Below are 13180 nucleotides of genomic sequence, written 5' to 3' on the forward strand. Positions count from 1 at the left end.
ACCCGGAGAGAACCCACACAGGCACCAGCAGAACATGCAAAGTCCACACAGAAAAGCCTCAGCTGGCAGGTTTGAGCCAAGATCCTTTTGCTGTGAGGCGACAGTGCAATGAAATCATTGTGTGCCTGTTATGCTTTTATTTTAGATGCATTTCCCTTTTTGTTTAACCAGAATAATACACCAGAATGAGGTCTCGTGCTGGGTTGAAAACGTCAGGGTACCAGTTTATACATTGGGAAAAACTGTACACCTGCTCTGCATCACGTGTTTTCTCATGACCACATTTATTTCCACTACGTTTTGCAGTCGTTGCAGGACTCTCTTGTGGGTTTTTTGTTCTTTTTTGCATTATTTCCTCTTCAGTGTGGTCAGTGCATGGGTGGTGCTTGTGTGTGTTTTGTCTTTGTTGCACAAAATGAAAGAAAGGTTCCCATGAAGAAGTTCTGACTGACTGATGATGGAATATGTATCATGTGATTGTTTGTTACCGTCTGGTATCGCTGTCAAATTTCCTCTTTATTCAGCATCATAACTTCTTGTTGTAACTCTTCTCTAATCATGTTCCTGTAAAGGTTGAGCCATCTTATCTTTGTTTGCAGATGTTAAGAGTTCATGTTTTTGTTCACTGTTCACTTTTTTTGTGGTTTTCAAATTGAGCAGAAATTTCTTGGGTTGTCAAAGTCAAGAATTCACATGATCATTTGTAAAGTATCGTGAATCCGTTTCTGATGAATCTGTCTGTATTCGTGAGTCATATTCTACAGGGGACTTTATTCATGCAGTAATCACTCAAAGTAACCCCGTATAGGTGTGGCGGTCTCTCACGTTTCTTGAGCTGAATCATTCCCTGCTGATTGGCATTCTTGTGAAGTTTTGGGAAACAATGTTGAAGCGATCTCCCTCTATCAATTCAGAAGTCTCATGAATGTTTTTTGTGGCTGTTGTGGTCACGTTGAAACAGCCACACGCTGTCCTGGATTGTTCTGCATGGTTGAGGATGCGGTAGAGTCCCAGAAGTGCTGTTTGAGGTAACAATATGCACTACTTTAAAAACATAAACACATTCACACCAGAACAGCAAGTGCTGAGCTGAAAACAAGCCTAAAGCAAAGGTAAAAACCTACCAGCTCTACTCCAGCTTTACCCGTTTACTGAACCCAAACTGTGCACCTGCTCATCATCACAGTTTTATTTCATTTTTTTTAAACTGGCCACCTAATCTTTTAGTCAAACAGGAACAACTCAGTTTAGACTCCTTCTTCAGTCCTCACTGCAACTATAGGCCAGTGTGAGTCTTTACTCTACATACATGTGGCTAAGACCAAACACCTGTTGACTGGTTTACAGAGGAGGCCCCCGCACTCTGTCTGATTATAGTGAGTCTGTGGCAGTGCAGCAATATAAAAAGTCAAACCAGGGATTGTTCTTTCCAATGAGTCAGTGCTTTGATTTTCTATGACTCACTTTTTGCTGGTCTTTAAAACTGTATCTTTAAAGGAGCAAATTGGTGAGGAATGTTTAAGATCAAAAACCAGGGTTTTGAGTTCATGGACTTTGAATGCTTATTAATAATTTTCTCTAATTTTCTCTTTGTTTGTTTAAATTTTCACTGTCACCTCTTTACAGAACATAACTAGAACTTATAACTAGAGTTTCTTAGTTTGATCAGTTTTTCTCTGTTTTCTTTTTGTGTCTTTTCTCTGTGTTTAGTTTATTTCTGTGTCTTGGTTAGTTTTCCTGTTTAGTTATTGTTACTTAATTGCTTGTCTTCTACGGCTGGTGTTGTTTTGCTTTTAGAATAGAATAGAATAGAATTCAACTTTATTGTCATTGCACATGCACAGGTACAGGGCAACGAAATGCAGTTTGCATCCATCCAGAAGTGCTTTAGTGATATAGATATATTACAATATATATTAGCAATAGTATAGATATGTAAGTATACTACAGAAATGGGTCTATTATGGTATGTTATAATGTACACGGTATGAAGTATGTTGTGAATATTCTATAACTATAAGTATGTACAGGCTGTAGTGAGTACAAGCTATGTACAGGATATGAACAGGATATAAATATGAAAAACTATACAGAATATGAAATAAATAACTTTACAGAATCTGGGATATACAGCTATACAGAAATGGGAACTATGCAAGTTGTAAACAGTTGTAGGATTAAAGATTATCGAATGTACAGAATGATTATTTACACAGAGCTATACAGTAGTGCAGTTAAGATAAGTGAGGGTGTAGATAGTTTCTACAGAGGCTATATAAAGTGCTAGTGGTTGTGAGTGGTGGTTCAGTCCATGTTATTATTGTGTTTTATTTTACCCCTATGATTGCGTTGATTGTGTGCACCAAGAGGTTAGGAAAGAAAAAGTGGGATATAATGAAGAAAATAGGAGTACTGGGCAAAAGGAAAAGGTTTATAGTAGGGCTGCACGATAAATCGAAAATTTATTGTCATCGCGATATCAGCCTGCGCGATGGGCCCATCGCAAAAGACGGCGTAAACTGCGATAATTGGGTACCTTAAAATGTTTACACACGTGCTGTAAAGAATTTACCAATCAAAGAAATCCATTTACACATTTGACCAGTCGAATAGAGCCCTTCACGGCATTAACCAATCAAATGGATTAGAGGCCCGCCTCCTACGCAGGTCGGGCGCGAACAACGCTGCAGCAACGAGTCAGAGTTGTAATGGCTGAGAGCGAGACGCGTGACGAGAATGCTACTGAACTCGTGGCTAAAAAAAAAAATAGTACCTCACTTATTTGGAGGTACTTTGGATTTGATAAAGACGACGTTCTCCAAACACAGGTACTCTGCAAAACTTGCCGAACACTCGTGGCAACCACCAGAGGAAACACGACTAATCTCCACCATCATCTTCAATACAACCACAGAGAACTGTTTGAAGAGTTCCAGAAAGATAGGGCTAGCCAAACAAAGGTTGCTAATGTTAAGACAAAGAGCGCAGCAGTCCAACAGCCGTCTCTGTATCAGAGTTTTTCAAGTGGAATTCCTTATGAGAAAACGTCGAAGCGGTACAAAGAAATAACAGAGGCCATTACACATTTTTTGGCTAAAGACATGATGCCTATAAATACAGTTAGCAGAGAGGGCTTCACCAGTCTGATACATAAAGTGGACCAGAGATACCGCATCCCCTCACGAAACTACTTTTCACATGTCGCCATTCCACAAATGTATGAAACATGCCGCAAGACCGTCATGTTTGAACTGAGCCAAGCTGAAAACTACGCAAGCACTACAGACCTATGGTCAAGTTGTACAACGGAACCATATATGAGTTTCACAGTGCACTTCCTCACCGAAGACTTTGAACTGAAAACACGGTGTCTAGAGACTGTGTATTTTCCAGACTCCCACACTAGTGAAAATATAGCCCATGTATTACGTGAGGTGTTAGCCAGCTGGGATCTTAAAGAAGATCGACAAGTGTGCATCACCACAGACAACGGTGCCAATGTTGTGAGAGCCACGGAGCTAAACAACTGGGTCAGACTTCAGTGTTTTGGACACAGGCTGCACCTTGCAATCGGTAAGTTTTATTCAAGGCAGATCTTTTTAGCAATGAAAATGTGCTATACATTATTATCAAATTGATATTGATAAGGATAATGTTACCTTTTTAGACAACTTTAGTTATAAATTTCAATTAGTTTTTTTTTTTTAAAAAAAAGGTTTTAAACATGACAGTTTTTTTGTTTCCTCTTATTTCTCCAGAACATTCTATCAAAGATGATGCCCGCATTGCCCGAGCCATTGGACTTTGCAAAAAGTTAGTTGGACATTTTTGCCACAGCTGGAAAGCAAAGATGGCTCTGAAAAAAGCACAGCAGAAGCTCAACCTCCCAGAGCACACACTGATCACAGAATGCCCAACCAGGTGGGGTTCCAGGCAGAAGATGATTGAGAGAGTCCTGGAGCAGCAGCGGGCCATTTCTGATGTCATCTCAGCAGACAAGAAATCAAGACACTTGATTCCTACTTGGCAGGATCTTGAGGTACTGGAGTCTGTCAACCAGGCATTACACCCCCTGCAAGACTTTACAGATGCCCTGTCTGGTGAGAGCTACGTTAGTGTTTCATATGTAAAACCAGTCCTTCATCTGATGAAGACGTCGGTGCTTGCAGAGAAGGAAGAAGACAGTGATTTGACAAAATCAATTAAGAAGAAAATCCTCGAGTACCTGATTACTAAATATGAAAATCCAGCTACCCAGGAACTTATGGACATGGCGTGCTTCATGGATCCCAGATTTAAAGTCAGCTACACCAGCACTGATCGAGTCTCAGACATCAAGACCAGAGTGATGTCAGAAATGGAAGCAGTGGCACAGAAGGTATTCATGCATGCTTATATATAAAACCTTTCAATTCATATTTAGTCCAAAATGTTTACTTTTCTTATAATCTGCTTTCTGTTCCAGGAGAGAAGCTCCGCTGAACCAGAGGCCCAGACAGATGATCCACCCAGTCGTCCCCTGAAGAAGGCAAAAAAGTCCCTGGGCAGTTTCTTCAAGGCAGCTCCAATCCCTACCTCCTCTTTTATGCATCTCTCACAAGCTGTTGAAGCTGAGCTTAACAGCTACTTGCTATCCACGGCCATAGACAGTGAGGAAGACCCCTTGGCATGGTGGAAACTCCACAAAATGACATTCCCACAGCTAAGCAAGCTTGCAAGGAAGTATCTCTGCATACCTGCAAGTAGCTCACCTTCAGAGAGACTTTTTAGTACATCAGGAAACATAGTAACATGTCAGCGCACATGTTTAAAACCTTGGAGAGTAAACATGTTGGTTTTCCTTAACAAGAACTTGCCATAAAAAACATTCACTCAGGAAGGATGAATGCAAGATAGAGAAACCTTTTTTTTTTTTCAAAAAATTACAAAAATACACTACCTACATTGTTCTTAATTGTTGATAATATTAGTCTTGGCCAGTACGACCACAAAGGTAGACAATTGTTCTTTGGTGTGTTCCCACAGCAGACAAGTTCTTACCTATAGTTTAATCTAGTAAAGTTTCCACTCCAGTTTTGACTTGCATCATAACTACTTGGTGAGTGGTAAAATGATGAACAACTGCATAGAGATAATTTGCAGTATAATTTAAGTTATGTTTATTTAAAACTAATTATAGAGACCGGGAAGGATGTCTTTCAGAATTCAAGCCTCAGAAATTTTTTTATGGGGGCAATGTTTCAATGTTTGACTGCACTTTGTTGTTACACTGCTAATACAGCAGCTTTCATTAAATAAAACTGTGCAGTAAAACGGAAATTATGTATTTGTTTTTTGTTTGTTTTTTTGCTATTTATTTTATCGCAAGTCATATCGTTATCGCAGTATTGATCACAGTTATCGCACATCGCAGGTTTTCCTAATATCGTGCAGCCCTAGTTTATAGTGTGTTGTATTTGAGACTGGAATACTAGGGAAGAAGAAAAAGATGGAAGGAGTACTTTGAGGAACTGTTGAATGAAGACAATGAGTGAGGAGGATGGATGGAGGAGAGTTAGTGAGTCAGGAGAACTGAGCATTAGTACGGTGGAAGTTGGGTGTAGTAGCAGAGAAGATGTGCTGCTCTTCACACCTCTCTGTGGAGTGAGTTAGTGGGGAATTCATTAATGGCATTTTTACGTATTATTCATCTTCGGTGCAGCTCTGCAGACTTGCTAATGGAGATCAACTGAGGCATTATTCTGCATAAAATTGTCACCTTAGTAACCATGTAAACGTTTTGCTAAATGACAGTCTGATCAGAGTGAATAATTCATTGTGCAACAAAGTGAGAAAAACACACAGGTTACAGACTGCAGAGGATTTCACTTGTGCAACAAAATATCACAAAATCTTGTCATCGGAGTCTTTACATCATCGGTACTATACAGGTCAACGGATGTTTAGGATGGGTTTCACAGCTTCCAACAACTGCTCACTCTGTCAAGGCAACACACCTGACAATCACATCCACGCTCTTTGGTTCTGTCCACCAGTTCAGAGACATGTGAAGACAAAGTTTAAATGTCATTTCAGACACTGAATGTTGGGGTGGGTGTAGTTTTTCCTCTGCGGTGGGGTCGGGTGGCCCGCCCCATGCTCTGTGGTGCTGCTGCTGTGGGCACCCCTCTGGAGGAGCATGGGCCCCCTGCCCTTGGTGGATTCCCGGGAATGGCGGTAACGATCGGGGTCAGCGGGGGAGCTGGGAAGGGGTATGGTGTTGCTGCCCACCTCTCAATTTTAAATACATGTAGACATTGAGGGTTCTTAGGAGGGGCCGTGGGGTGGTCTGCTTGTCTCCACCCCAGAGTAAAGGGAACCATCTCCTGGGTCTGCAGACTGGTTGGCCCTCTGGGGGTGATGGTACCTGGACCTGGGGGTATAGAGTATGTGTGGGGAGTGTGGGTGTGCGTACAATGTTCATTTCTGTGTGTCTTTGTATATTTGTGGATGAGGATGAGAATGCATGTTTGTGTCTGTGTCTATATTTCAGGTCAGGTGTTAGACTCCACCTCTCTTGGAACATCTCAGACCCCCCCCCCCCCCCCCCCCCCAACGTGTAGGGGCCTATCTCCTCTCACCACCCTCCCTGCCAGTGGCGGATGCCCCCACCTGCTGGTGCGTTGGTGGTTCTCTGTGGGTTGGATGCTCTAGTATGTACTTGCTCACTCCTGGTGGCTGCTTGGTGGGGACTGGCCCCTTGGCTCTGTCGGGCCCCTTTGGGGGTGTGGAGGGCCCTCGGATCTTGGGTCTCTGGGCCCAAGCCTGATCTACTCTGCCGTAGTCGGCTGGTCACCACAGCCCCCTGTGGCTTCTGCACCATGGTTGCTGGGTGATATCTTCGTATGTTTAACTCTATAAAAGGATTTCTTTTTTTATTTCAAACTAATTTTCACAGTGAATAAAAATTGGGACCACACAAGACTCAAGTCTTAGTGTCCTGGTTGAAAGTCATGTGGGCTGGAAACAGTCATTACACTTGCACTGGTAGGTAGAAGAAGAAAAAAAGATGATATGATTCTTGAGCTGGAGGACGTTTTGGTCCATTTAATTAACACAGACAGGATTTGGTCCAGACTTGGTCCAGACAGCAGGCTGTCCATGTTGGGCTGAATGATTTAAGCAGATTCTTTTAAAAAAGGAGAAAAATGTGTGGCCAACTGCCACACTTCTTAGTTCAAAGAGGATGGAGTTCCCACCTTGGGTTGGAATGAGTTGCCTCCGTGTGTCGAGGAGTTCAAGTATCTCAGGATCTTGATCACAAGTGAGGGAAGAGTGACGGGCAGGTTGGTGTCTGTAGTGATGTGGACACGATAAGGGAACTGAGTGTCGAAAAAAAGCTGAAAGAATTGAGTTTCCTCCAAGAGGTGGCTGGGCTTTCCCTCAGAGATAAGGTGAGGAGCTCAGCCTTTCAGGAGGTTTAGACCATGGAGATCTGGCTCTCCAACATCGAGATCGAGACCTAGCCACACATTCATCACTTAAGTAGGCGATACTTCATCACCTGCTGCTGCTCTTTGTGGATTCAGCCAACTGAATGCAACAAGATATAGACAGATGTTACATGAGCCATCGTGGCTCAGTTTCCAGTATGAGCATCAACACCTTAAATTCAGTTTGATGTCTGCTACCCATGATGCAACACTGACCATGAACATCACAGCTGGTCTGCACCAGTGAAACAGACTGCTTTCCTGCAAACTTCACCACAGCGTTGCAAACTAACCAGTGTTGCCTACGAAAACTGACCGATCCTTTTCATGCACACTTTGAACAACGAAAAAGTTTGTTTTCATGATTTTTCACAATATGAATAAAACCTTCATGCACATGTTCAAAAACACTCAAATGAATGAGAACATTACATGAATGAATTTACAGTTTAGCAAATGTCAGTGAGCCGTTCCTACTTTTAAAAATAGTCTGTTTTGAAAAAAAGGTCAGGAGTAGAAAGTACAGATATTTACTTTAAAATGTCAGCAAAGTACAAAGTATTTGTTCTTCGTTGCTTCCTTAGAGTTTCCCAATATTGGCTGGAGGTGTTTGAGGGAAACAGTCTGAACATCGATTGCTGCTCAAATTAGGAACCAAAGCTTAATAAAAGCCAGAATTGAAGAACTTGCTCACTAGAACAGTAAAGTAATCCAAACAGGCAGCAAAACTCAAATGTTACAAGAAAAACTTGAGTTAGTGTTTGTGTTCTTCTGGATATAAACTAAACAGAAATCTCTTTGGGTCAAATTTCTTACAATTTTGCACACCGAGGGAGAAAAAGTACAGATAACTCAACGTGAGTAAACTCCAAAAATTTGTATGAATTAAGTCAAGCAAATGACCTCGCCAGCTGTTTGTTCATGCTGTCCATCTGCTCTCTGGTCTGTGCTGCTCTGCTGCCTCTCAGTCTGTCATTTCCACACACACAGAAATCCTCTCTTCAGCCTTGGCTCCAGAGGTCGGTCAGGTCTGTACCAAACTGTATAATATGCTCAGTCATCAGAACAGCAAAACAGCATCTGCACACACACACAAACACACGCGCACACGCAGTGCACTTCAATCCAAATGGGAGCCTGGCATTCAAATATCCGAATTCCAAATGCAGTTAGACAGCCCCCTCTGCTTATCATCTTACACCCCCCCACACCCGCCAAATCCAGCCAGCCAGTGCCTTTGCGTTTCCATGACAACAACCTGAAACTATTATATCATCAGTAAGAAGGGAGCAGCGGTGGAATTTTGCACTCATGCTCACAAACTCGAACAATTTTTGCACCCACTTCCCAAAATGCTTCCCCATCCCCTGCTGAAGACTTTGCTACACAAGGTTTTCTTTTTTAGGAGATGTGGCATCATCACCTGGTAGGAGTAGGTTTTGGGGAGCATTGTCCTGTCAGGTGAAACCTTACTTTAAGGAGGCTCGGCGCATTCACTGAAGTGTCCCTCAGTTTGGGATTAACAGCAGAGAGGACGTATCCGTAATGAAGCCATCACATGAGTGCCAAAGTCTGCAGATCATTTGCTGTCAACTTTTTCTAACACAGAGAAATCTTTGGAGAGTAATTATGCAAAAAATCTGTTTTAATGTATCTTTTGGATATTTTAAAACTGAGTGAGTTGCAATTCAGCATTAAGGCAGAAATACTTGTGTTTATACAGTCTTGAACCAACATTTAAGAGCATCTGAAAAATGGCAAACAAATCGTATTTTGCATGGTTGGATCTTAACAAGGTTCCAAGTAGAGCTTCAACATGCAACAAGAAGAAATGGGAGTGAGACAGAACATTTTTTAAGCATGTAATTTATTGAAAACAGCGCTTAAACTCAAACAGGCTGTTTTACAGCTGATCAAAAGTTTAGGACCACATGCCTCTAAAAGGCCAAACCTGTGCAAAAATGTGGATTCATTTTCATTTCTGTCAGGTAGTCACACTGTCATGACGTTCTGGTGTTAAAGGCAAAAAAAACATTCCCTTTTCGAGCGTGGTTGATAAACACAGCACGCCATCTCTGCTGAGGTGGGACGCAGTAAGACAGTCATTGGGAATTTCTTAAATGGTTTTTAATGTTACTGGCATGACAAGTAGATCCCACCTGAGATGTTTTCTATGCGCCACAGTGGAGGGGGCGCCATAATGGTCTGGGGTGCTTTTTTCTTCAGTGGAACAATGGAGCTTCACGAGATGCCAAAAGGCCACTGGCTATGTCTAGATGTTGCAGAGAGCATCCCTCATGACTGAGGGCCCTCATCTGTGTGGTAACGACTGGGTTTTTCAACAGGACAACGCTACAGTACACAATCCCCGCAGGACAAGCGACTTCTTCCCGGAGAATAACCTCACTCTTTTGGACCATCCTGCGTGTTCCCCTGATCTAAATCCAAATGAGAACCTTTCGGGATGGACGGCAAGGGAAGTTTACAAAAATGGACAACAGTTCCAGACAGTAGACGCCCTTCGTGCGTCCGTCTTCACCACTTAGAGAAATGTTCCCACTCACCTCATGGAAACGCTTGCATCAAGCATGCTGCAAATTTTTTGAAGTGATCAACACATGGAGCTACTCATTACTGAGTTCGTGTTTGGAACTTTGATTTCTGTTTTCGGGGGGTTTATGAGGTTTTTTTTGAGGGTGTGGCCCTAAACCTTTGATCAGCTGTAACACAGCCTGTTTCAGTTTAAACATTGTTTTCATAAACTGCTCTTGGAGCCTTGTTAAGATCCAACCGTGCAAAATATGATTTTTTGCCATTTTTCAGGTGGTCTTAGGGTGCCTGGAAAATAATATCGTATTAACATGTTGACATGGCAAGAGTGCATAACCTCAGACAGATATACACACGTTATTCAGCTTGAACTGACTAGACGATTGAAAGTTACACTGACTTCGTAGTTCACAAAGTTATCATGATCCCAGTCATTTTGCAGAAAGAACAGGCAGAAATTCCCATTATTTCATCCACAATACGACTTTCTTAGGATTTGAAGTGTGCAGTCAGTAGAGGAAGCATTGCATTCATGCAGACACGTAGCGATGCCATGTAGCTCGACTGGGCTCGACTGGATCAAGCAGCAACTTCTGGGTCTGAAAAGTGAAGCAAGCTGAACCTGTCTGTCATTTTTGTGACACTGGGTTCGTTTCAAACATTTTTAATGTAATTATTTGACAAATAACATGGCTGGCTGTGAAATTCTAGTATTTTTCAGTCTGTTACTTGCTAACTAAACTTATTAGCACTCCACACTCTCAGCCAAATGTGGTAGCATCTGAAAATTAAGTGAACATCCAGCTGTTGCTGCTGATTAGTTCTGTGTAACTAAGCTATGCGTGTTATAGCTAATGATGGCATGAGATGAGCGAGGCAGTGGTCCAGAGCAGAAGTGGTGAAGGAACACAGTCACAGTTGGGGCAGAGACTTTCCTGGTTGCTTTTTTTATACTTCACCGGCAGAGATTTCAAGAAGTCCCCAAAGACTTCAAGCTTTACTCCACCTTTCAAATTCCAGCTCCATGCCGGTTATAAATAAACATGAAAGATGGAGAAGGTGGGGGTAAAGATGGTGAGCGTGGACGTCCACTGGGATTTGTACAGTAGATGTTTGAAGGAGAGTTCCAGGCCAAGATATCAGCGCATGCCCTCACACTTCACCTCCTCTTTGCTATTTCCCTTTCTCTATAAATAACACACACACACAGTTTGTTAGTCAGTGCAAGGTCCTCAATGGTGCTGAAATCACGAGGCAGCCGAAAAACATTTGAACATTTAGTAACAAATATATCTGATTGCTTCAATGGTTTGCCTTCTATTACAGCATATCTTCTATTACATGGCATCTGTAGACCTGTTAAACTTTTCTTTATTTTATTTTGTGCACGGCTCCAGAGATGGAAGTACTCTACTCTTGGCTCGGTGTTATGATCCCAAATATGATCATCTCAGGTTCCTGTTTAGAAGTTCTGTGTATTAAGAGTAGCCAATCAGGAGAAAGCTGGCTTCAAAGGAGGGGGAGGAGCTAAAACTGTTAATTCCACACAGAGGATAAAATGAGTGTCCCAGTATAGGATAAATAATGTTTATTTTTAACTTTGAATCATGCAAAGCTGCTCTAGCAAAGTGAGCAGAATCGCACCCCCAGTTATCTTGGGATAATTATATTGGAATAATTTACCTGATCCAAGCTTACTTTTCCAGTGAACATGTGCAGACTTTAATGGATAAAACTCCAACTGTCCTTCCAGTCAGTATAAAACAGCGTAATTACTACCGTATGTTTGCAGAGGGTGATATCGCACCCACAGGGGTGATTAAGATACCCCTGACCCAAGCAGTCACATGATTGCAGACGTCTGTGTCTCTCTGCACAGAAGGGTGTTCTGAGCTTGTAAAGGTCAGTTTGAAAATCACTTTTTAGACCAAAGTTCTGCTGCTGCTTTCAAACCAAGAGTTGACTGAACATTCGTTCACATAGCATCCCATCTTCTTTTAACATCAGCCTGTAGACATCTGAGAAAATGTTGTTTTATTGTTTTTCTGATAGAGGATTCTAGCTGCTCAACAGTCCTGGGTCTTCTTTGCTGTATTTTTCATTTCATGATGCTCCAGATGTTGTCAGCTGGTTAAAGGTCTGGACTGCAGGGAGGCTTTTCCAGATGTGCAAGCTGCCAGTACCAAAGGCACTGATGCACCCCCATCCCCACGCCCAGAGTGCTGATTACAAGCTGGGTTGTCTCTCTTCTTTTTGGATGATCTGATATCGTCGTGTTGGTGGAACAACATAGTAAATGTTGTTCCAGGAACAACATTGCAAGTGACCAATCACATTGTTGTGACGTTATTCTTTGGTGCGCCAAGCCATTCGTGCATTTATGAAATTCCAATGTTGCAAGGACAATATCAATTCTGCTTAGCGTTTATTAAAGGATTAGGGTCAGGGTCCGTTGATCGGCAGACAGAGGTGGTTTCTCGCAGCTTAAGTGCAGTTTTTTGTTTTACGGCGGTTTTTCCCGAAGTCGCAAAAGTATGATGTCACAACATTCTCATTGGTCACTTGCAATGTTGATCCTGGAACAACACCAACACGACGATATCAGATCGTGCCTCTTCTTTAGTCCAGAGGATGCAGCTTTCATGTTTTTTATGTCAGTACATTTTGCAGGAGTGATCCTGAGTGCATGAAGTGATTCAAGATAAGATAATATAAATCTTTGTTAGTCCCACAAGTGGGAAATTTGCTAAATGTTTTACAGGCCCCAGCGAGATTTGAACTCACGACCCCTGGTTTACAAGAGCAGTGCTCTAACCCCTGAGATATGGAACCTTGACTCTTGGATCTGAGCCTTGCTTTCCCTGACAGAATCAAACCTGTTTTTAATGCAGTGCCACCCAAGGGCCCGAAAATAGCGAGCATCTTCATTTTCAACCTTGTACCTGGTGCACAGAGATTTCTCCACATTCTCTGAATATCTTGATGATGTATTTGTTGCCCCGTTCCAGCTTTTTTGAGACATTTTATTTCCATCAAATTATAAATGAGCCGTTCTATACCATGTGAATAAAATATGGGTTTATAAGAATTGCAAATCATTGCATTCTGTGTTGCTTTACATTTTCAACAGCATTCAGATGTTTTGGAAACAGATTGTA

At 42.0% G+C, this 13180-nt stretch overlaps 2 protein-coding genes across 3 annotated transcripts in view; both read left to right on the top strand.

The window, feature by feature from the left end:
• Positions 1-13180, top strand: part of LOC308395430 (sodium/potassium/calcium exchanger 3-like) — a 67583-nt gene that overhangs the window by 23705 nt on the left and 30698 nt on the right. The window lies entirely within an intron of this gene.
• Positions 3775-4931, top strand: LOC308395431 (E3 SUMO-protein ligase ZBED1-like). Its single transcript, XM_080880291.1, has 2 exons — positions 3775-4378; positions 4466-4931. The coding sequence occupies exons 1-2, from the start codon at positions 3851-3853 to the stop codon at positions 4859-4861; spliced, it is 924 nt and encodes a 307-aa protein (XP_080736417.1). The 5' UTR covers positions 3775-3850; the 3' UTR covers positions 4862-4931.

The sequence above is a fragment of the Rhamphochromis sp. 'chilingali' genome, assembly GCF_963969265.1.
Source record: "Rhamphochromis sp. 'chilingali' genome assembly, chromosome: 4".
Lineage (NCBI taxonomy): Eukaryota > Metazoa > Chordata > Actinopteri > Cichliformes > Cichlidae > Rhamphochromis > Rhamphochromis sp. 'chilingali'.